General features: G+C 43.5%; 1 protein-coding gene across 1 annotated transcript in view; it reads right to left on the bottom strand.

Moving 5' to 3' along the window:
• The window catches only part of ACBD6 (acyl-CoA binding domain containing 6), an 82,183-nt gene that overhangs the window by 38,105 nt on the left and 18,215 nt on the right, over positions 1–25,863 (bottom strand). Inside the window, exons 4-6 of the mRNA XM_071435847.1 lie at positions 17,324–17,409; positions 7,577–7,682; positions 346–435 (exon numbers count right to left, since the gene is read on the bottom strand). Of these exons, the coding sequence (XP_071291948.1) occupies positions 346–435; positions 7,577–7,682; positions 17,324–17,409 (282 nt within the window). The remainder of the gene's footprint in view (positions 1–345; positions 436–7,576; positions 7,683–17,323; positions 17,410–25,863) is intronic.

Raw genomic sequence — 25,863 nt, 5'->3', positions numbered from 1 at the left:
CTTGTAGGTACTGGAAGGCTGCAATTAGGTCACCCTGAAGCCTTCTCTTTTCCAAGCTGAACAATCCCAATTCTCTCAGCCTCATAGGAGAGGTGCTCCACCCCTCTAATCAACTTTGTGACCTCCTCTGGACTTGCTCCAACAGGTCCATGTCCTCCCTGTGCTGGGGCCCCAGAGCTGGATACAGCACTGCAGATGGGGTCTCACCAGAATGGAGCAGCTTTTCTGTGATAAATTCCCTGAGAGAACTTGCTGTGGAGTCTGGGAAGAACTTAGAATTCATGGAAACATTTGGTCAGGAGGCTGTGTAACACATCAATCCCATTTACCTGTGCTCCCTCTTACCTGGATGTTCACATCAGCAGCATTCTGTAACAGAACTGAAACCAGCTCCTTGTGTCCTCTGTCACATGCCCAGTGGAGCAGAGCCCGGCCCTGAAACAGCCAGGAGAAAAATTAACAAAGCCAAGCAAAAAAAGAAGCCATGGAAAATCAGTCTTGCAATTAAGTAATAAGCACCAATACCAAAATTAACACAGACTTAATAAAAAATACAAAATAATACTAGTATGCCACTTACTGGTGATTTGGACTTCCATAATAATGCTAGAAATGTCAAAAGTGACACATAGTTCAATTTTTCATTAATTTAGCACCACACCCACAAGTCAGCTAGAAATGTAGAGGGGAAAAGCAGCGAAGTATGAAACACAGGAGCCAGCACATGATTTGTTTTCCTGTATAGATTTAGGATTTTGGCACCTCTGACTTTCCTGGGAGCAGTGACTTACACACCAAGGGTAGGATATTCAGTGCTGCCTAAGTCACCTGGATGCCAAGTCCCCAAAAGCTCATTCCTCTGGCAGGTCTGAAGCACCCAAGCCATGGGTCCTGCCTCTGCTGGAAGAGAAGATGAAAACTGGGCAGGCACCCCTGACTGTTCTCTTTTGGGCAGACTGCTGCATCCATACCTCCAGCACCTCCCAAACCTTCAGAGCTTGCTTCCCATCCCCTTCCTACAGGTGTCTGCTGCCATGGGATGGATGTAATGGAAGTTCAGATCTTCCTGCATGCCCAAGGGCACGGGAAGTAGCTTAGGATCCCTGAGAAAGGTTAACTGGGCTGTTTAGCTTGGAGAAAAGGAGACTCAGAGGTGCCCTCATCACTCTCTACAGCTCCCTGAAGGGTGGCTGTGCTCAGCTGGGGCTGGGCTCTTTCTCCAGGAACTGACACAACCAGAGCACACAGCCTCAAGCTGTACCAAGGGAAATACAGGTTGGATATCAGGATAAAGTTTTTCACAGAAAGAGTGATAAAGTTCTGGAATGGCTGCCCAGGGAGGAGGTGGAGTCCCCATCCCTGGGTGTGTTTAACAAAGCCTGGATGTGGCACTGGGTGCCAGGGTTGAGTTGAGGTGTTGGGGCTGGGTTGGACTTGATGATCTTTGAGGTCTCTTCCAACCCAGTGATTCTGTGAATTCTGTGAACTCAAAGTAGTTTGAGATGGCAAACAAAGAAGAAAACCTCCTATGTACACTTTGCAAATTAGCCTTAGTGTCCGATCAGTCTCTCCTGGTTTAGGACAGCACACTTGTAGGGGATTTCTTGGAAATCACCCTGCAGATCACCAGGAATCACCTCCCTCAAGCTGTGACACCATCAGACTGACCTGTGTTTTTCAATATGCCAAGGAAAACAGTTACAGACCCTCACAAAAGAAATCATTTAAATTAGCCCATGCCTGGCTATAAATCTCTTGACAAAGCAGTGGGGAACAAGGTGAGCAACTCATTTATCTGCTAATGGGAACTCTGAGCCAAATTTCTTGGCCATGGTGCCAGAAAGCAGGAGGGGCAGAAGACACCTGCGACCAAAGCTCACACTGCTTCTGCTGGATATTCCTGGGCAGGGCAGCAGAGGTAGAGCAGGATTTTAACTCAGGAAATTCACACTTTTTGACCCAGCCACTAATTAATTTTTGTAACATGTAATTTTAATGTTACACTCATTAACCTTGCATTAGAATGAATTTTCTGACAGTGACTTTCTATGGAAGCACTGATGACATCCACAGGCCATTTAATGATTAGTTTTCTTGCACTCAACATCCCTATCAGAATCTGCAAGGGGGAAAGAGTACAACTTAAAACAATTGGTAAATATGGAGAGATCTTTAATTCACATTTAGCATCCTTAACTCACCTCTGGACTGGTAATTACTTAGGATTTCAGTTGGACAAATACCAACTTTTTCAAGCCACAGATGTTTATCTTATAAGGAAGAGGCACATCTGAAATATGCACAATAGCAAGAAATACTTCAACAGATTATTTCAGTGTCTTGATATATGTGTAGAGGAATAATATTGCAATTATTCAAATGTATTCATTGTACAATTACATGATAAAACAAAGGCACTTTTATGCTTTATATCAAAATCCATGCTACAGATTAGGGGCTAAAATATGTTGGTTTGCATTTGTCTCTGGACAAGGAGAATCTTATTTTATTGGTGCTGAAATTGGCTGAGACCAATAAAGGAAAACCAACAGTTAGTTGTGACAGCTCAGGGGTACCAGAGCACTGTGCAACTGGTCCTGCCATGACACTGGCAGGCTGGTTCTGCTACACTTGGTGGTTTTTGAACAAGACAAAACCCTGAAGCCTGATCATCCATAGTCATTAAAAATCTCCTTGTGCTATTTGCAGGAGTATGGATTTCAAGTCTTGGGCCAATTCCACTTTGGGTAATTACGCTCTGCTTACCTATATATTTTCTCCACAACTCTAAATGGATACAATATTTTCTAATTAGTGCCTTAAATGGCTCTGCATTGTAATTGTGCACTATTAAACAGCTGACATGTTCCACCCAAGAAATGTCTGCAGCATGCTGTGCCTTGGACACGGGGTGCAAGGGGCTTTGGAGACCTTCTGTGCAAGAGCACCAGGAGATGTGGAAGGAAAAATACCTCCAGAAGAATCTCAACCCACTTATTGCATAACAAAAAACATTTCTACAAATTTGGTATTTAAAATGGTTGGACTTGATGATCTTAGAGGTCCTTTTCAACCTTAATGGCTCTATTAGATAATATTCACATTTATTTAGAAACTAGATAATATTCACAATTATTTTTAGAACACAGAATAACAGTCAACAGCTCCAGCTAACATACTTAGGCAGCTATACAGCTATGAAATCCACTAGTTTCCTATGTCTTTCTTAAAATAAACCCCAGTGATAAGTCAAGTTTAAATTGAAAATACAGTGCCAATCTTTAGCAGGGATATCACCTCTGCATATTGAAAAACTCTTTAGTCTACCCAGCTGCTGCTTGATATCAGCATACAGCATGTGTTTGTGTGTTTAAACAATGTGGCAGGAATCTTAAGGGCCACAGATTGAGCTTTCCCAAAACAATTCCCACATGACTATTTCATTAAGCAGTGAGAGACTCAAAGCAACATGAATAATTTCACATAGGAAACACTGCAGCAGTGAGGTCTTGGCTAGATGCAGTCAAACATCAAGGTACTCCCTCCCTGCAATTCAAACACAACAGTTGTTGCAGAACCTACTTGAGAGTAGATGCATTTCCCCTCCACCTTTGAAGTATTAAAAAAAAAAAGCATAAAAATAGCCCAAGTGCACTAACCCTGCCTTTTAAATCTTGTGTGCTTTGCTTGGCTAACCGCTGCCAGCTTGGCCAGCTCCTGCAGCAGTTTCTCAAGCCAACAGCACATCAATTTTGCTCAGCTCCAAGTCACAGGGTGTTCACAAACAAAGCACAGGACAGGGATTTGTCTCCCATCCACTGAGTCGGCAGACAAATGGATGGGAATGATTTTCACATCAATTAGCCTGAGCAGAGAAAGGGGAGAACAAAGCCAAACCGAATGGATGTGCTACAGTATAAAACTGCACTTCCAGGCACGATGCTTGCAGCTATAATGGCTGGGTAGCAATGAGCCACTCTAACTTGTGGCAAGTGTCCTGTGAGCAGTAATTAAGAAGAGACAGATATCTACAGAATGGCTGTATCCCCCTGTGACAGCAGGAACAGTGAATGGAAGGGTTGTTGGTACTATTAGACAGGTAAACTTGACTTGGAAGTCAATCACTTTCAGAGCTCTGAAATGTTTGGTGAAGCTTTTCTAATGGGAGAAAGCCTATAAATCCAGAAGGATGTGACCCTTCCTCAAATACATTTTCCCCCCTGTCCTTTTCTTGGCAAGCTGGCACCAGTTTGGCACTTGCTGTCTCAAAAGCACAAGGATCAGGGACCAAGTGAGCATCCTGTCAGATGCCTTTCATTAAAGTTTGGCAAGGGCTTAGACATTGCACACAGGTAACATGTTTGTTTACTGGGATTTATCCAACAATTAAAAAAAAATTATCTAGGTACAACCTCCACAGCCCTTGGCACAAATTACAAAAGCAACTCATCTCTGCCTTTAAGCAGCTCCTGGTTTGTTAGAAGGTGGAGAAATACTATTTTCAAAAAGGCAGCAAGTGAGCCATACTCCCAGGATGTGCCTGGGGTGACTTCACAGCCACAGTCCATTTCTTATTCCATTAGTCCTGCTGACATACACAAGGAAAACAGGTTGTTTTAGTCTGTGCTACTTCTTATAAGTGAATGCAAGCGATTCTGTTGAACTCTGGGCAATTTAGATACAGTAAATGGAAGCTTGTACATGATTACTGTCATTAGGTTCTTTGTTTAATTCTAAATTGAAGTTTATCATATCTAAACTGTTAGCAGTATGCTGGCCTGAATGCTGCACATGAACAGCTTTACTTCTTCTGGGGAGAAGGCCACTTATGCTTTGGAAGCTTCCCAGTGCATCTATCTAAACCCCAGGATCTTCTGCTGCCCTTTCTGAAATCCTTTTGCTTTGACTCATCCACACTTTACATTTTTATTTTTGATTTCCTTTCTCCTTTCATTGACTTCTTCCAGGTTTGCACAAAATGGGGGGGATACAATTAGATGGAGTACTACCATATCACATAAAAATAAAATCTAAACATCCTACAACCCCAGCCAAGTCTTCATTGTCCAAGGAAAGGCTGAGATGAGTGTCTTTGCAGCTTAGCACAAGTCTATTTGGTGCTTCAGTAGATTTTGTTTCATAAGAAGTTAACTCTTTGTATGTACCCTGCTGATATTTTCAATTTATAGGTATTTAAATCAAAGGATTGATAGTGTGAATTATGTCCAGAAGCCAGGCGAGGCAACTTTTGGATTTGGCAGGATGTATTTACCCAGTAACCCTAAAATAGTTAATAAAAATGACAAGATTGTGCCTGCATACACTTCATGAAAGGCTCAGTCTGGGTTATCTCTAGTCTAAAATGGGTTCTAAAACTTCAATCAACCTGCATGATATTGGAAAAGAAGTTACTTCCCAGACTGGGAAGAACATGCTTGGATACCAAACAATGGAAATGCTTTCAGTCCCATAACATATAATGAAACAAGTATTTCTTTCAGGTTCTTCCTTTTGGTATGTTATTTTTTTGGGTTTTTGAGCATTTGTTGGGGTAAACCAGAATTGTTGAAGCTGTGAGAATTTAATCTATGGGAGAATTTTGTCCCAGTGGGAATGCCCTCACAAGTCTTTCACAGGTAAGCAGATGTTTTTGGCTCCTGCCTGTGCTGAATCAATCCCATACTCTGCAACAGTCACCTACTAATATCCATCAGTTAGAAATAGGACTTCTTTTACATCAGAGACTCATGGATAACTCCCAGAGAGGATGTCATCTGGTAGTTTTTGACATAGTTTAGATACTTCAGCTTCCACAAAATATCTTGAGTTTTTTTTAAACAGTATTTCTTTGGCTGAAAACAAGCATATTTGAACAGAAAGGAAAATACAAGCTTCTGAATGCTGCTAATTACAAAAGAGTATCTTGCCAGTGAAAACAAAGCAATGCTAACATGCACTTATTGCAAGCATGTGATCCTAAAAATGAGCTTTCATTAATGAACAGACTCCAGCTGCATTTTCTGTGGGACTGCCCTGGCCATCTCCTCCTTTAACCTGTGATCAGCAGGAGGAGGATGGAGCTCAGGAACAGTTGTGCTGTTGCAGCGACCGTGTGGCACATGACAGTTTCAGTTCATTGAATTTATGATGTGAAATTCCAATCCTGATTGTGAACACCCTCCCTCCTCTCCTCTGAAAATTAATTCACATGAATTCCTGATTAATACTAAAAGGTCCTGCCATCAGCATTCAGAGCCCCAGCCGGGGCTGTCATGGCTCAGAGGGCAGAAATCTGCTTAGAGCTACAGGAGAACCCAACTGAATTTGTGGCGTCTCAGTCTATGAATGTCTAAGCACTTCATCTGTTCACCAAAACACAACGTGCTGGAAGGAGCTGGGCTCAGCCTGGACCAGGGACAGGGCTAGGTGGCAGTGTGCAAGCAGGGAAACCAAGGTGACAAACCTGGTATGGCCACAACTCCTGAAGGATCAACAGGAAACTGCCCCCAGTTTGTTTGCTCTTACCAAAAAAAGGATGAAGCCAATTCACAGTTTTAGACTGTTTTTTCTTAGGATTTCTGGCAATGCCTGTATTATCTCCCTGTGGGGAAATGGTGGTTTGAGTTTGATGAGCAGATAAAGACTGGACAATGTCACTGGTTTTGGGAAGCTGGAAAGCCTCTGTCACTCATTATAGTAAAATTAGGGTGTTCTTGATGAAGGAAATGATGGGTATTTGACTATTGATTCAGAATGCTGAACAATTGTTATATTAATTAAAATATATTATATTAAAATATATAATATATTATATAACATCATATCATATATTATACTATACTATACTATAACTATACTACAAAGTATACTAAAGAATATTAAAGAAAACTCATGACTGTCTCCCAGCAGCCAGGACACAGCTTTTTTTAATTGGTTAAGGAAACAAAACAATCTTTAGCAAAATTTAATCGACCAATTATTTTAGGTAAACAATTTTTTAGCACATTTCACATGTGCAAGATAACAGGAGTGGCAAGTAGAGATAAGAATTGCTTTTCTCTTCTCTCTGTGTTTTTCTAGGAAAAAGCTCTGAGAGAATTATGTCTCTCTGTTCAGAGAATGTGAATGCCACATCTCATTTCCCCTCTATCTGAAATGATGAAAAGCTTGTGGCATGTCAGAAATCCTCCTTCAACCTGAACAGATTTCATGGGTCAAAAAAGCTGTGTCTCTCACTTCCTACTTCTGTTTGACCACAAAGTGGGGTACAAAGTGGAGAAAGGGAGCTATTCAGAAGATCTTACTCTGCAAATGGCTGCTGGTATTGCAGAAAATAATAGAAAAACTAAGTTTGTGATCTGACATGCTACAGCCCCACAGTTAGACATCCACATCACCAGAAATCCAGTGGAAAGCTGTTTCCAAACAGATTACCCTGTCTCAACAACCAAGTGTTTGTCCAACTGCTGCAGCACCTTGTTACAACAATTCTATCCATGGAATTTTAAAAAGGAGTAGCAGTGAATTAATACACAAAACAGATAAAAGATTGATGGTCCTTATCTTTTCTCCATACCTCCTCATCTGTGACATTCACATCCACTTTTTTTGATTGAATGGCTTTGGTTACATAGTCAATGTTGTTTTCTCTGCAGTAATCAAAAATGTTCTTGTCCTCTTCCCTATTCAGGAAAAAAAGCAAAAGAAGCACCATGTTACTGCACAACACAAAGGCCACATGCACATTATATGCTCTAACTTTGTTACAGACATTTCAGTGCTGTCATTGGATCCAAACAGGCATCTAGTATTGCACATGCAGAATAATGTGCTTTTCCCCACCTCCCCCAAGTTTAGAAACAGAAGATCCTGCTTCCTAGAAAAACAAAGGTTATTTTTAACAGTATTATGTCCAGACAAGTATCAGTTTATTCCTGTGAAATGGCACAAGACATGTATGAAATTAGCCAGCAAAATCCATGTCCAAGTTCTGGTATAAATCACTGCACTCCCACAGAACAGAAAAGGCTAAAGCTGTTCTTGTAAGAGCCACTCTGGGTCACAACAAAGCCCCATCCAATGCCATCCACCCAGGACAGAGGCCACTAACATGGCTTGGAGAGAACAGCAGGACAAACAGGAGACCTGCAAAGCAATCTGTCCCTGGGTAAACACATCTTGGATCCTGGATACAACACCAGCAAGGGCTCGCTTAGAAGTGCTTGCAGGCAGAAAGATCAAATGATGGTGTCACAGGTGCTTGAGTCACACCTACAGCTCCTCCTACAGCTAAAAGCAATATTCTGGCTTCAGACACAGTAGAACTTCCATCCTTACCTGCCAAACAAACAGCACCTCTAATGAAGTTAAGACCTTTCACAGATTCTTACAAGAATAACACCTTTAGGCATAAGTACAGTGATACCACTGTGCTGCTAGCAGGGAATAAAGAAAAGAGGCCATTGGTTTTCCACAAGTAAGCCAAAAAGCCCACATAATCCTCTCTCTTTCTAGTTTCCAGATGAAAATCATGGTTCAAATAAGCCCATCAGCATTGCTATGGGTCTTGGCAGGTTCACAAGAGTTAAACACAGAGTTGTTGCCTCACATGACATCCCCAGTTTTCAATCACCTTAACTAAAAACCTTCTGGATGCTCAGCAGAACTCAGACTGACAGCCTCTGACAGACTGACAGCAAGGGAGCTTGCTGGAGCTTGCTGGTCAGGCCCAGTAAGGAGCTCAGTCTGCTGTGGGCAGGAGAAATTCAACAGGGAAATTTGAGAACTGATCCCCTGGTGCTAAAAGGCAGCAGCATTTCTATTCATCTGCATTGCTCTGGAACTGGCAGGCTGAAGAACTCCAGGAAGGAAAAGGAAAATCTAGATAACACTGGCATTTCTGAGCAATGGGTTACAAACAAAAAGTGACACTCTTCAACCTGTAGTCCTCCAAAAATGAAATGTCAGCAAGGCCATGTCTTCTGCAGAGCACCATGACCCAACTTTGACTTTGTCTTTTATTGTTATGCATCTTGCTTGCTGAGTTACAGTCTGATTCTTCACACCTCCCTGCCAGGGTGCCAGAAAAAGGTGGAAAAAAGCACTGATACTTGCTCCAGTGGCAGATGACTGCTTTCTCCAAAGAATTCACTTCCTCTGCCCTCCCTCTCACCTGGCTGCCTCAGTAGCACTGTTCTCCAGCACATCACCCCTACCCTTTGTACACAGGCAGTCCCTGCAGAGACACCTGAGCTGCACCTTTCTAGTGAAGAGCTGGGAGCCACACAGGATTCCACACTCTGTGTTTAGGCCTAAGGACATTCCAGGAGGCTCCCAGTTTCTTGACCAGTTTGTCATGAACTCATTCCTTGGAGGCCTTGCCCGCTCGTTACACATAAGCTCCCGGGAAACAGATCACTGAATTCTTGAAATGCAATTACCTTGAATTCCAGGAAAAAAAGAATCCCACAGTGGGATTAGAAAAGGCAAAAGCTTACACTGCTCGAGATGGAGCTTGACAGACTCATGATGGAGGTCACAAGACATGCCTGCCCCTGCTAACAAGGGCTGATGTGATATGCTGGGAAGTCCCTCCAGTCCTGCCTTGTTAGTCCAGCCTCCCCAACACAGCCCTGGCTGCTCACAGCAGCCTTTTGGGAGAAGCTGCTTTTCAAACAACTCTGTACAGGAGCTTGGTTCCCCACTGCACAGCCACACCTCCCTCTTTTATTACAGATCACTCTTTCTTCCAGAACACCAAAGCAAACCCCAGTCCCCTCTCACTAGAGAGGCCCACAACCATCCCCAGTTACTCCTGGGTGATTTTCCATGTCACAGCCATGAGCTGTGCCCTTCCCTCCCTGGCAGTGATGCCACCTGGTCATTCCACATCCTGCAGAGCCCTGACAGAGCTCACAGGGCAGCACCAGAGCTACCAGCAGGGACGTGGCAGCCATACAGCACCTGACTGTGCTCCACAGGGAGCATCCATGGGGTCTGTGCCAGCAGAGAGGGCACAGCAACCCTGACCTACCACAACCAGCCCATTTTCCCACCACAGCCTCCAGACAGGACTTTTAATGTCTTTTCCCGAGGATATTACTGTCTGTAAGGGGAAAATGACCTGACACAGCTATTTGGATATGATTTAGTTTTCTGGAATAACCAACTCTGCAAATGCTCTATATATCCCCATTCCAAAAAACCACTTTTCTTTCAGAAGTGTCCACAATGGAATTAATCCAGAATACCAATTTCCCCACCTGAAGATAAGGTTTCGGGAAATTTCGTTCTTCTACTCTGCATTTATTTCTCAATCTTTAAACCATTCCTTTGCTCCTGATGCCCTCCTTAAAAAAAATAACATATATTATATCCAACTTTTCTATAAATATTAACAAAGAGAAACAAGCCCTTTATGGTCACAATGAGAACATTTTACCTACAAATAAAGTAATCATGTGAAGTTGCACTCCAGATATTTAAAACAACCTGATCCAGCTACAACCAGGAAGGGAAACTGAGGAAAGAGCTCAGAGGAGTTAAATCAAAGCTTTTGGAGGAACCAATACTAGAGAAGACATTCTTCTTGAATGGTGTGAATGGAATAATGATGAGTTACTGTTATTTGCTGACTTTGCATTGAAAACCACACAGTACAAATAAGAAACAGAGCTTGAAAACTTGGCAACTCTGTTTTTTCCCTTCCTTTATTTTACATGTGTGAATGTGTATATAATAATACCTTCACTGTAGTAGGTACAGGATAAGAAAAAGGATGTGATGATTTTATCAGACCTGTTCCTAGCAGGAATTTGCACTCCTCATAAAACTGGTAAGAGTCAGCAGCAAGACCCAGAAAGTGGTAGAAACAGGCAAAACCCAGACAGAAACATGTGAGAAATACAGAAGTGACAGTGCAAAGACATGCTTAGATCATGCTATGGGGGAGAGAACCCATAGCATTTCCATCAGTACTTTCAGAAAAATCTCAATTTAAATCAAAAATACAGTATTCAGCACATCTTCAGATGAGAAACACCATGAAACTCAACCTAATGGAGGTATGCACAATAATGCAAAACCTGTAGCTAAAAGGAAGACTTGGATGCAATCTTCTTTCCACGTCAAATTGCTGAGATAAAAAGGAGTCTTCAAGTCAGCAAGCATCTGACTGTCAGTAGAGGCAGGTGGAGTTTTTAATCTATTTCCTGAGGATGACCAGAGGGTTTCTCTTCTCCCTTGCTGGTGGCTCCCAAAGCTATTTCCTTGTGCTCTCCCCCATCCCCAGTAAGAGACGGTAATTCTGATTTAAACATGAGTTGAAGCATACCTGTTGCCTGCAAATAACACATGGGGCAGCTTTTTCCATCCTTGAATAAAAGGATTTGGAAGAACTTAAACCAAGTCATCTCTCCCCAGGCTTAGAAGGCTTTGCAAACCTTCTCCATAGGCTGTCCAAAACACACGTGTTGAACCAACAGGTTTAAAACAGCTCATGGAAAAGATCTGCTGCCAGTGGATCATTTTCTTCTTATCTGCAGTGCTGTAAAACTCCTTGCTTTCTGAACAGCAACAAGGCTGCCACCGAAAAGGGCAAAGAAGAGATTTGAAATTCCCATTATTTTACCCTTGTGCAGAGAACACCCTCCAGGCTTGCCCTGTCCCCTTCCTCCCCCTCCGTGTGTTACCTCCAGCGCAAAGCTCAGGGCACGGGACTGAGACCAGGCTCTACTCTGAGCATCCTCTCCCATTTTCCTGGGGCTGGTCCAAGGCACATCCCAGTGGATTTGCAGTGGAGTGGCCCCGGGTGCCTCTAACAGGTGGCTTGGCCCGTGTGCTTGGCACGGCTGGGCCCGGCTCACCTCAGCGCGGCGGCGGAGCGGAACGGGGACGTGTGCGGGGAGCGAGAGGAGCTCACAACACTCACTCTGTTTATGGCAGGGCCCTGGGCCCCCCAAGGGAGCCATTTTCACATAATCTATAATTATCTCTTCGCTTTAATCGCCTCGTCACTTCGGAGGCTCTCCTGGGCACAGGAAGAGGAAAAGCTCATTAACTGAACCTTTTCTCCTCTCTCCAGCCACCCATAGCTTTTAATTGCTTGGTGTTGTTATTATCTATCAGTGCAACTGGGATCATTTTCATAAGAAAGGGTGGTGGGAGGGAGGGAGGCAGGAGCAGGTCCCTGAGGTACGCTCCACAGACAAACCTTTGCTTTCTCAATTATTTATGCCAGCTGAGGTTTTACAAGTTGAATAAATCCATAACTCAAGTTTATTTTGAGCCGGCAGGCCGTCCCCAGGGAAGTGTTGCCCACTTGCCGGCACAGTCGTGTGCCATCCCTCGGAGAGCCACCGGGACATGGTGGGACATGTGTCATCCAATTCCCCAGCCACCGCACGGCACAGGAGGCAGCTGGGAAAAGCCAGAGTGGGAGCCACCAAAGGAGGATGTGCTCTCCAAAGGGAAGGCAGGCCTGAGCCCCTTGCACAACAAAGCAAAGCCCCAAAGGTCACTGCTCGGGGGACAATAAAAAGGGGGGAAGCAATAAACTTGGCAATCATCTTAAAGTCAAAAGATTGGTCTGCTAAACATCACCATGAGAGCACCCCTTTCTAAGCAACACTGACCTGAAAAACCCCAACTCCCAGCTGCCAGGACCCACAGGTGTTTTGCTTGAGCACACTGTGGGTTCCACAGAACAGGAAAGTCCTTCCACAGGGATTGCATAGCCCAGCACTTATGTGAGTGCACAACACCAGCCCATAATTCCCAACACGGATGTCGCGTGTCTCTGCAGCTTTACACTCATTTCCAGTGCTGGTGTTCCCAAAAGTAGGGCTGGAGGGAGATAACAAAACCCCAGCCGTGCTCTGGAGCACTGGGCTCATCCCAAAACCCATCGCTGCTCTGAAGCAGCATCCTTGCAATGGATGCTGGAAGCAGCTCTTTAAAATTCAGCAGCCTTTGTGCCTGACCACATGCAGCGACCTCTGGTATTTTCTGCCAAAACAGTTCATTTGTCTCACACAACAACTAATCAATTCCCAGGGCCATCCATCACAGGGGCTCGCACGAGCCGGCCCGGCAGCGGGACCAGATGGCGGCTGCGTTAGTGGGATTAATACAATTCTGATGGATTGCACGGCAGCAGGCAGGTCCTGCACACCAGGGGTGCCTGCTCCACACCCACATCCTAAATGTTTGCCCCACTCATGAGTGGGGTTGCTCCCAAATGTCTGGGGAAGGGGGGTAGTTTTGACCAGAAAAGGGGTTTTTCAGCATCCCTCTGGATGGAAGGAGTAAAACACAGCTCAGGGAGGTCTCTGTGCTGACTGGCAGGTGTCATTCCCATCCTGGCATGCCAAGGCCCTGGGGAAGCAGCTCGTGGCAGAGAGCAGGAGGGCTCCTCCAGTGGAAGTGGAAAGAGACACGGACACTTGGTAATGTTATTTCTCATTCTCCACCTGCCAAATCAATGTATTTGTTTCCTGAAAACACTTATAAACTGCCTACTCCTTGCCCCAGCTTAAAAACAACCCTGAAAAATAAAGGTGGATTTCCAAGGCTGTGGTATTTTTGGCACATGTCTCAGATTGTGTCTTGGATGAGATTTATACTGGTAACACATCAGTCAACCTCAGATCACTGGTCATTTCCCAGGTTTGTGAAACTTCAATTATAGTGCTTTGATCATGAAAGAGCTCCACTACTACTGCTTTGTTCTGACAATAGGACCAGAAAAGGAACATAAAGCTTTATGGAGCAGTAAAAAACCCAAACCACCACTATACCCAGCCTGAAATCACTGATAATTTCTAAATGTTTCCTTCCAAGGGAACCTCCAAGTCCCATCATCAGTCACCAGCATGCAGGAGTTTTATGCAATGCCTGAGGGGAGATAAGTGATTTGCAGAGAAACCCAGAGGCAGAGCACTATGCTAATACATCCTGCAACTGCTCCCCATTACTCACTGGGGGTACTTGAGCTCTTTATTGCCAGGGTTTATTAATGACTCCTAATTGATGACCAGTGCCCAGTACCCCAAAGTAAATAACTGCTATGCCTCATTAGCTCAAGAGACCTTCTCCTGATTTGAGGGCTGATCTATGAACACACAAATTGCACTGATTTACCCGAATCTCTTTCTAAATTGATTTAATTAGATCGGTATAACCTGTTTCTGTGGATGCTCTTGAATTTATTTGGGATCAGTGCAATGTACTGTGAGCCAGGCTGACCATTTTTCTATCTTGTTCTCAATTAGAAACATTTGAGATAATTAGTGATAAGGAAAAAAAGTGGCCCTGGCACCACCAGAGTTCCTCCTACTGCTGATCCACTTTAGGGCAGGGTATGGTAACCTCACTTTGTCCATCATTTACAGATTTGCATCCTAAACCCCAAGCATTTCATTCCACAAAAGGAATGTAAGCATTATTTAGGAATCATTTTAGACACTCAGTTTGAAATCAATGGCACTGCTGTTTTGTTGCTAACTACTGCTGATGGCAAACAAGGGGTTTATTCTATTTCAAATGTTCTATTTCTTTTCTATTCTATTCTATTCTATTCTATTCTATTCTATTCTATTCTATTCTATTCTTTCTCTCCCCTTCATATTAACTGCAACAGCTTGGAGGGCTTTAATTGTTTGATAAACTGTTCAAAAAGTTCTGGTAAAGAATAAAACAAGTGAACCTGCTTAGGTGACCCTTTAAAACTCTGCACCTGCATTCTTGTCTCTCTCCTGGTGCAAGCTGATGTCCAGATAAATCAGCAGCCTTTCCTGCCTTTGGATCAGCAGAATCCTAAAGGGCACATGGTAGGCTGGGTTTGGCAGAGTAATACCTGCTGAAAAATTGCTTCCAGCAGTCTGTCAGGACTCAGGGCTGATGAGGACTCGAGTTTTAGCTTTTAGTACACAAAATAAGGGGTTTTTCTTAGTTATTCTGGGCCTCTTTAGTGATCCTGTAACAAGAAAATACTTATCCTATCAACAGCACTGGGAAACAAACTCAAGTGGTTTGATTTCTATTCAAATTTTTGCAAGCTTGTTGGAGCCACCAAGGATAACAGAGTCAATAAAAGAGTCTGCACCAAAGTTTCTTTTCTCAGATAGCAGGTTTTGAGGGAGCACACACACACCCACTGAACTGACAGCACAGGACTTACCCAGAGCTATCAATGTGTTTATCTTGGCTCAAGCTAATTGGTTTTCTTTCTCCTTAAAATTTTTCATGTTCTTCCTCTACAGAAAATGCCTCATTTTTTTAAATGATAACATTCTGTTGTATGTAGTATTACTAAATGCTAAGTTTATATTTTTCTAAGTAACCACTCACAGCCTCACAAAAGTCACCCTTCTCAGGTACAGCCATGGAACCAAAACCTGCTCTAGACAAAGCTGGACACCAACCCTAATGCTTAGAGCCACTCCCTCTTTGGTTTATCTGCTTGCAGGTTTGGTACCAGAGCAATTTTGCTATTTAAGGCTATGCTTTCATGAGTGGAATTATCACACTAGAGATGTGCCTATACTTGCATGTTTATTCCCTGTTTCAGGAAGGGAATGAACAGTAGACAAAAGAACCAGGAAATGTGAAGCTGTCCAGCTCTGGGGATAGATGATGGTGACACTTGCTCATTCCTGTCTTGCAAGGAAGACACTGATACCTGGGAGTCAAATTGAGCTGATGGACTACATGACTTTCCACTCTGCCAAGACACTTCATTCAACAAATTTCAGCAGAATCACCCTATTCCAGCTGTGTGGGAGACTGCAGCTGCCTACAGCCTCATTTGTAAGGACAGCTGTGCTGTGCTAAACAAACAGCACCTATGTTCCTCATGCTGTGTTTGGAAAAATGTGTTTGCAGCTGTACTCTTGGAAATAAAAACAAACACATGAAAAGATTTAGGCTGGTCAAGTTAACCAGAGCAAACTCTGTTTTTCTGTACATTATTCTGTATTTCAAACCCAAGAAAGGGCATAGGCAGCACTTGGAATAACCAAGGCTCTGACAGCACTGTAGGGATTTGATCTACTCCTAAGAGGAGAGCTTGAACAGGATTTAAACCACAAAGTCAAACTGTGAGATCAAGGATATTGGCTGAGACCTGCACTGATGGATCAGGGACAAAAAAGGAGCTGGTGGTCAGCAGAAGTGCCATTCCTCAGTGTGTTAAACCAAGGTGACACCTGACCACCTCTGCTCAAGGGCCAGGGCAAGTGAAAGATGTGCTGGCTCTCCATGGAAGGGGAGGAAGCTTTTCCTGGCCAAGTCCTCCCCTCCACTCCACTCCAAAGTGGATTGCAATCCCAAGGGAAGTGCCTGCATTGCTGCCAAGCACACATCTGCCACCCTGCCTGCTCGCAACAGCTGCCTCCATTCCTACCTGAGCTCTTTGAAAGGGTTTGGAGCCACCTGATCAACATTTCTGTTCCTTGGTTTGTGACAACAAGTCAAAGAAATGCTGTGCTAGAGTTTTAACTTGTTAGGTAAGTTCTCAGCTGGAGACTGCATGTTGAGAAATCAGTGCTCACATTTCCTGGATGTAAAAAGATGCAAGACACTCATTAAAAAATGGGATTAGAAAATGTAAATGGGTGACTACATGATGGGAAACACTGTCAAAAATGTAGTCTTCTCTGACTGACCATTTTAACTAAAAATATTCTACAGATACAGTATTCTAAAATTTCCTCCACAAAATCATTTAGGTATTGGATTTTAATATTATACCCATGATTAGTAAAAAAATAAACTAAACAAAAACCATCCAGGTGTCTTTATTCAATAGCTAATGTCACTTATTACTTGCACCTTGACAGTTTTAAGTAGCAGCCACTCTAGTTCAGTAAATGCAGAGCTGGCTTTTCTAGCTGCAGAGCCTAGAAAAAAATTAATTTGATATAAGGCACAAACTGTCCCTGAAGGCAAACATTGTCCAACACTAAAACCTTCACTGAACAGTCCCTAATGAATGTATTGGTAAAGAAATAACTATTTGGAAAAGGTAGTGCCTGAATAGCTTTCTATTAAAAATATCCAATATTGCCTTTTTTTTAAAGCCATATAACTGAAAAATGGGAAGTCTTGCCCTTCCCCCACATCTTGTGCTAAGGAAAGGTTACTACCTGGCAATGATACAGGCAGATATTGATTTAAATGATTATGGACCTGAAAAGTTCTTTCCTGTCATTTATTATCCTGTTGTAGTTGCCACCACACTTGTGCAATATTAAAAAAAAAAAAGCTTAAAAAAATGACATTAGAAAAACAGAGTTTTTATCCCAATTCCAGCACAGATAATCACCTGATTATTTCTTCTTCTTGATATAATGAGCTGATGACTGGGCCTCCAAATACAGTTTTGCTTTCCTTTGCCCTCTTCTCTGGTGTCTGAAAGAAAAAGAAAGATTGGTCCAGCATCCTGGCTCCCACCATATTCCCAACTCTCATTCCCAGCCCTGGCCCCTCAGGACCCAAAAGCTGAGCCTCTGTGAGGCAGCATAATATTCTGTTACTAGATTGCAAAGCTTGCCTTTATAAATCTATTTAATATAGATTTAAAATTAAATTTTATAATGGGCAGCATTTCCAAATGATTTACTCCCAGGAACTCTAGGATTCTGAATGATTCCCACCATAATAGAAATGAACAATTAGAATAATGATTGATCGATATGGAGCCCCAGGCCTACCTTTTCAAAAAACCATCCTGCAGCCTGGGATCTTCAATTGCCTGACTTCACATTGATGCCAGACTTTCAGCAGGGGGTAGTGCCTGCTGTCTGAAAGCCTGACCCAATTAGGGGGTGCAGGGAATCAGAGACCCCAACTCCTCCCTGGCATGAAGTATTTTGGTTTTCAGATAAGCGGCCAAAACTGGTTTGGAATTTGCAGCAGCAATTCCTTACAAAAATCAGCCCACTAATTGCAACTTGCTGCTGCCAGAGGACAGGTCTGAGGCTTTCTGTGATGGCAGAGTGGCACACCTAGGGTGAAAAAGATCAGGAGCAAAGTCCCAGCCTCTTGCAGCTTCTCTGTGGCTGCAACACACAGAATCACAGAAACCTGGAATGATTTGGGTTGGAAAGGACCTTAAAATTCATCTACTTTCACCCTCCTGTCATGAGCAGGGACACCTTCTGCTGGACCAGGCTGCTCCAAGCCCTGTGCAGCCTGGCCTGGAACACTGCCAGGGATCCAGGAGCAGCCACAGCTTCCCTGGGCACCCTGTGCCAGGGTTTCCCCACCCTCACAGGGGAGATTTTTTTCCTGATTCTAATCTAATCTAAACCTACTCTCTTTCAATTTGAAGTCATTCCTGCTTGTCCTGTCACTGCAGCCATTGTAAATAGTCTTTCTGCATCTTTCTTGTAGGTTCCCTTCAGGTACTGGAAGGCCACAATTAGATCACCCCAAAGCTTTTTCTTGTCCAGGATGAACAAACCCAGTTCTCTCAGCCTCTCTTCATGGGAGAGGTGCTCCATCCCATCTCATCCCTTCATTACACCCAAAAGCATTGCTATACCATCAGAATTCTACTTAGAAAGATGTTGATTTTTTTTTTAATAAAATATACTTTTGTCTTTCTTTCTGCTCCTCAGGTTGCTTTTGTTTTAAATCAATGTACTAGCTACCTATAACACATTCACTTTTACATTCTGCCCAGCTTGAGCCAACCAGTTCCACCTTTCAGTTCTCCTGTACCAGCCCAAAGCCATAACATTAGGTCTGCAGATACCACAGACAAACCTCGGGAAGGGAAGGGAAGGGAAGGGAAGGGAAGGGAAGGGAAGGGAAGGGAAGGGAAGGGAAGGGAAGGGAAGGGAAGGGAAGGGAAGGGAAGGGAAGGGAAGGGAAGGGAAGGGAAGGGAAGGGAAGGAAAGGAAAGGAAAGGAAAGGAAAGGAAAGGAAAGGAAAGGAAAGGAAAGGAAAGGAAAGGAAAGGAAAGGAAAGGAAAGGAAAGGAAAGGAAAGGAAAGGAAAGGAAAGGAAAGGAAAGGAAAGGAAAGGAAAGGAAAGGAAAGGAAAGGAAAGGAAAGGAAAGGAAAGGAAAGGAAAGGGAAAGGAAATTGACTTTCAAGACTATTCCATGGCAAGTAGACGCTCTCTAATTTACAGTAGAAAGTGACATGAAGTTCTCCTTCTTCAAGGCAAAGGGCTTCAGAGTCTTAACAGTGCAGTGCCCCTCTTAAAAAATTATTTAGCAGAGAAACTCACTGTCCATCAATTACTTCGATTCCACTAATAAAATAAAATTAATTTCAGATCACCTGAAAGTGCACAGAAGAGTTATTCCTATACAATGAAGCTATACTTACTATTAGTCTATCCTGTTTGATACTGAGGGATGATGGGCATTCAATCAGTGTCAGAAACTGCAAAAAAATTTTAATCTATATTCTTTTATCTCTGGCTACTCTAGTTCTTGGTTGCTGCTTTTTTTCCAAGTCAGAAAAAACATTTGAAAAAATACATTTAATCTTTCTAGAGGCAGAAATTGTTGGGAAAAAAAAGATTTCTAGGATTAAGTTCACCTTCTTTGCACAAGGAATGCATTTCTACCAAAGATTAATCACATTGATTGAGTACACACAAGGTCATCAGGAAACTTAGTGATAAAGGCTCTCCCAAAAACACTCAGGCAAAAACTTCTCTGGTTTTTAATCCATATACAAGTTACTTTGTCCAAGTAGCTTTTATCTCATCTCTTTCACACAGAAATAGGTAATTCAATATTCATTTTATGAATGTTGAGGCAAGCTTATTCCATCACAATCCTTGATATATAGAACAAGTTTATGCAGAAGGTCCAGGAAAATATTCTGTTTTCTCAGTATTTAGCCATGAAGACAGAGACAGGGCTCCACCTTTCATTCTCAGGGGGCTTTCAAAGGGGAATGTGTCCAGGCTTCCCAAAAGAATTAACTCTGCTGCAGCACAGACACAAACTGGTTTCTCTCAATGCAGACACAAACTGGTTTCTCTCAATGCAGACACAAACTGGTTTCTCTCAATGCACACACAAATTGGTTTCTCTCAATGCACACACAAACTGGTTTCTCTCAATGCACACACAAACTGGTTTCTCTCAATGCAGACACAAACTGGTTTCTCTCAATGCACACACAAACTGGTTTCTCTCAATGCACACACAAACTGGTTTCTCTCAATGCAGACACAAACTGGTTTCTTTCCAGCCCCCTTTGACAACCTGCCTATCCATGAGCTCATTGCCCACTTCCAAAATCCTTGCTGCCCAGCCTGCCAGAACTTCCACGCAATATCTGAGCATGATGTTCCAAATTCAGTGACACAAAAAGTGGAGTAAGAAGCAGCAGCTCCCTCCAAATCACGTCACAGCTACTGACAGCACTGACAAGAGCTGGTGTTTTTATTTGTTGTTCATCCTGGCTGAAGGGATCAGTAATGCCCTTTTCCTTCTTAAATCTTTTGAAATTTTAACAGTAAAAGAGAGCTTTTAGGGCTGCTTATATGCAGGTAATGACTCATGAATTTAAAGTCACACTACCCTGCAAACCACAATGAAATTAAAAACTGACACTGCAAATTTCCTGTCTCCTCTGTTAAAAAGGCACTAATAATTAACTATGTGGCTCTCAATTAAGCCAGCTCCAATTCTTTCACTGCTGGCAGCGCTGTCCAGAAGCACTGCAGATGCACATGGAACTAATAATAGTTAAGGAATAGCATGATCCAGGCCTTCCATAATTTGGAACCTGAACCCAAGGGAGATGACAGCAGGAGCAGCCACCATTGGACCATGCAGGAGAGGTGCTGTAGGAAAGGCAAAATTGCTGTGGGCTCCATAAGTACAGGACATTGCTCTTAAAATGCCAGTTAAAAACTGTGGGAATAAAGAGGAATTTGTGACAGCACGTGAAGACACCTTAGAGGATTGCACTTGTGTGCCAAAGCACAGGCAGTGGCATATAAGAAACAGAGGAAAAGATGATGGAGAAGTGTAAGACATGCCTTAAACAGTGAAATTTCTCATGTTTTCCTCTTGCCCACTGATTCTTTGTGGCTGGTGTACAATTAAGGCTGATGTCAGAGTCACTGCTCCTGTGACAGTTAAGTTTGGTGGGTGGGTCTGGCTGGCCAAAACCAGCATCAATCACAGGCAAACCAGGGCTGGGCATGCAGCAAACGTACTCCTGAAGAGACATCTTCCACCCCTCTGAGTCCAGATGGGCTCAGGGACTGGCACAGGGAACTCCACTAAGCCCAGAATATCCTTCTCAAATGTCACCAGGAATGCCAGGAGAAAAGGCACACTCCTCCAGGAACAGACAGGGGAGCATCCTCATCCCTGCCTCAGTGCCCTGGGTTTGTCAGTAACAGCCCAGCCTGATCCAAGGGACAATGGCATCCTGGCTGGCTGTCACTGGCAATGCTGCTCCAGGCAGCCTCAAAGCCTGACAACCACTTTCAGAACAGAATGGAAATACAGGGACTAATATTTGCTAACATCATTAATTCTTTTTTTCTTCCCCACTCCCCCTTCTTCCTTTATCCACCATGTCAAGATGTATACTTTTAAATTGTTGTCAGCCATAAAACAGACGTCGTGTCCCAGTTCAGAGGTTAACATATAATGACAGACACATTAAAAACCCTGTCCAATGCCTCACTGAAAATTTCAGCTCCATCTTCTCTTCAACAAGACAGTGGCTCAAACTCACTTATAAGCTTTAACAACATTAAAACCTAATCATGATTGAAAAATAAAGGAGAAAGAGAAGATGGTTTTATCATACTAAGCATTATGGAAATGCAAAACAATTAGAGACAAACATTTTCTTTGTGAGGGTTTTGTCACAAAACTCTCCCATGATTGCAACATGATCAATTTTTCCTTTGGCATTTTTGGAGAGTGGGATGAAAAATATCATTTAAGAGGAGGAGCAGTAGTTTCCTGATGGGGATTGGTTTGGTGGATCACTCTCTTGCCCTATCCCTGAAGACAGGACAGGGATGGATTGTTTTTCATTTCCACACCCAAGCTTTGTTCCAATCTACACAAAACAAGCTACAACAGATTTAACAAGATGGCAAATTCATGGGTCCTCCCAATGACCCACTTCAAGCTCGAGAGGCAGAAGTAGCTATAGATATGCAAATGAACTCACTCTCAGTGATTAGCTGGGATGGAAGGGACACAGCTATTTACATGCAGGGCAAGGGACTCCTAATTCTGACAGAAGGAAGGTGCAGAGAAGTCCTACAGAAACACTACAAAACAGCAGGAACAGCACAAATTTCAGTAAAGCCTTTAAAAAAAAAAAGAAAGACCATAATATCCAGTTAACAGAAGAGCTAGGTCCCAGGCATGGGTTAAATGTAGGGCATCCCAGTTTTATCCAGAGCAACATGGAACTCTGCCTGGCTGGTTTTGCATGCCCAGACACCCAGCAAACACAGCAATAGTTATTTGCCAAGGCACGTGGCTGTGCTGCACTGCACATCTATCAGCCCCCAATTCCCTCACATCTTGCTCTGGCTTTTTTCCACACCCAAAACCTTTAAATAACTTCTCATAAAAACATATTTAAGAAGAGAAAGTCATCAGCAAAAAAAAAGGTTAATCTCATCAAAATACTTATCTTCAAAGTTATCCTGGCCAATGCCTTTAAAATGGTCAATACTGAGGTTTTTCAGCACCTGGCACCTTGGAAACAGAAAAGTGAGACAACTTAAACGAGAGTGATGCATCAGGATCTCACACTTGAGCCATCACACTGCATGGAAGAAGTTTGCACTACTTATTGTATTATTTTCCTCTTCCTCTGAGCCTGATGCAGCTTGAGCCAGAGCAGCAGCTGTATCCAGCTTTGTGGGACACAGACAAGGAATACTCCTAACAAAATGACTCCACTCAAAGCTTCTCAAGCATTTCTGCAGCAGCAAACGCATGGTGCAGATTCCAATCTGCATTTGTGCTGCACAATTCACCTTTCTCCTCCAGTGCAGGTGTCAGCCTGGCACATTCCCTGGCCCTCCTGCATGGGCAGGCACAGAACCCAGCCCTGGGGACAGGGACACATCACCCTGCTCTGTACCTGTCTGCAAGGTGCACACACAGCAGCAGACTGGTGAAACACTCCTTGGCAGGAATGTGGCAGCCTTCAGCAGCCACCAAAGAAGCCACCAAGATCTGTCATGGCTTTTCAAAGTGCTGCAGGGCTCTGAAGTGCAACCAAGGGTCCTGAGCCACCAAGCCTGGAGGAGCTGCAGTTGCTGGATGCTCGGAGAGATCTGCTTGGCAGGGGTAGGAGAAACCCCGCCCCGTGTCCCAGCTCCCCCAAATACACCTGGGAGGTGTAGCAACTCCAGCCTGTTGTTATGGCAGGACTGGGGATGTGCTGGAGCCCTGTCAGGCTCACAGGAAGGTACCAGTAAATCCCTGACATGTGCTGATTGAATTGTAATTAAGCTGGTATGGAATCAGGTGAGAAATTTTACAGAAGACACATCAGACCCAAGAGCAGAGCTGCTCTGCTGGCCACCATGTTCCCCTAATGCTCTTAAGGATTAACATTTCTCTATTCGAAGAGCGAGGATTATTGGGGAGACAACAAAAAAATGCAAACTCTCCTAAAGTTTCAGACACTCGCCCCCCTCCTCTCCGCGTGTGCCACGGCCTGGCCATCCCCCTGGGAAGGGAACTTGGGCAGAGACTAATTGTATTTGACAGCAGCAATTACACACAAGGCTGGAGATTAGAAGCTCGTTAATTGCGTGTGCCATAATTGCTGCCGTCTTTTCCTTTGCTAGTTAAGGCCAGGGCCAGGAGAGGCGAGGGGAGGAGGGTGCTGTCCGCCCCAAACGCAGGTGGTCCGAAGATGAGAGCCCCGGCATGGGGAGGAGATGTCCCTTGTCCCCGCACGCCGCGGGAGCTCCTGACCCCGGGACAATGCGGGAGGCTCCTCCGGCAGCGCGGCTAATGAGGCGTGAAATGAGGACAAACAATGCTCCCTTCCAAAGGCATTTTCCACCTGTATCCTTCTGACTTTACAGCTCGGCTGAACTCCACGCTACCTGCAGCGGGAGCGAAGGGAAATATTAACCCTTTGGAGGTGATGCTACCGCAGGAAATATATCTGTAACCGCTTATAAAATTAGGCGTTGTTTGCCGTTGTTTAAATTCATCAAATCCTTCCTTCCTGACTAAGATACGAGCTCAGCATTTTTCACTCTCTTTGCTGAGCACTGTAAGGCAGTAACACCCATCGCCGGCCGGGGGCTGTGCACAAATCACAAACGGGATGGGACTGCTGGGAACGTGCCTTGAGCTGTTTGATTTTCCAGCATCAGCCTCATTCCATGGTTATGACAATGGGAAGATGCCACCAGCTCACACCCCAGGCAGCAGACTAAGAAATCAATGTTACAACTCACTTTAAAAGGTTTTTGACCAACCACACAAAGCAAAAGCACATTGACAGTAGTTCTGTCCAACCACTATAAGCACACACGCCTTTGGTTAAAACAACGTTTGCTTATTTTGAATACAATACCTGCTTGTAATCCTTCAAACACAATGCACAGAGCTCCATTATTAAGGTTAGAACTTCCTAATATCTCACTAGATAAACTTTTCTGTAGCTTAGGGAGTTATTCTAAACAAGCATTAATACACAGATCATTGTTCTATTTGTCCTTACTTTTCTACTTCCTATATAATTTTTCTGCTGACCAATCTCATGGCTATTGCTTATCTCTAATCCCAGTTCTGCTGTCTCTGAGGCCTGCCTTTTGCAGCTTTCCCAAAACCCTCTGATTTTAAAGATTCCCACAACACCCAAATAAGATACAAATCCCTCCTGGCTGAGGATGGCCTCTGCAGAGCCACCTTTCACAAAAGGCTGCTGTACCCTCCACACCAGCCCTATTAATGACTGTCATAAACAAAATATTTTAATATTCCTCTCTCAACAATCCTTCTTGGCTCCCAGCAGCACCTCAGCCCCAGCGTGCACATGACTCAGCACCTGGAGCCTTTTCAAGAGCCCACTGAAGATCTGAACAATCTGAGCAATCTGCCCGTGAAAAATGCCAGCACAGTGGGGTTCAAGTGTTTTTCTTTAAAATTTTAATTTTTTTTTTTTTTTAATATTAAAGGTGCAGTTTAGTTAATATTCCAATAACGTCTACGTAAAGTTTTCTGGTTAAGTCTCATCACAGAATTTCCCTTTAAAAAAAACACTATTTAAGACAGGGAAAATATTTTCCAGATTACAGTCAAAAAATTAAACCCAACATACTATAAGTAATGTCATAGTTAAATAGTGCTGTGATCTAAAGCAAAGCTTTGCAGATTACTCATTTAACTCTAACGACTTAATTAATAACTGCACCATAATCACAGTTGGAAATTAGTAGTAAAGACAGTCAGGGGAAGGGAAATAAATGTAAAATGCGTAATATAATTTTGAGCAAGTCTAATGCTTGCTAGGAGCTGCAATTTCATGACTCACTGTACACATTTTAGCATATGTGTGGAAGGAAACACTATGCTCAAAAAAAAAAAAAAAGCCCTGAAGCAGTGGCTTCCCACAGTTTTTGGTTTGTGGAGTACTTTTTTAAAAAGAAAAGCAGACATGGAGGTGAAAAGCACAAGATCACCAGCAGGCTCCTTTCTTCACATTCTTTTCATGGACTCTGCCAAAACTTGCATATTCCCAGTGCCTGCAGCTCAAAGGGAGAAGGGAGTGGTGCTGTTTGGACCCTTCCAGCATGAAGGAAACCTGATCAGTCCTGGAGCAACCAATCCCTTCTGTCCCATCACCTGTATGAAAATCCAGGAATGCCCAAGCAGAGGAGA

The sequence above is a fragment of the Agelaius tricolor genome, unplaced genomic scaffold (assembly GCF_023055355.1).
Source record: "Agelaius tricolor isolate 1412-34295 unplaced genomic scaffold, bAgeTri1.0.p SCAF_11, whole genome shotgun sequence".
Classification (NCBI taxonomy): Eukaryota; Metazoa; Chordata; class Aves; order Passeriformes; family Icteridae; genus Agelaius; species Agelaius tricolor.
The sequence above is the reverse complement of the archived record's forward strand: the minus strand, read 5'-3'. Positions and strand labels throughout refer to the sequence as shown.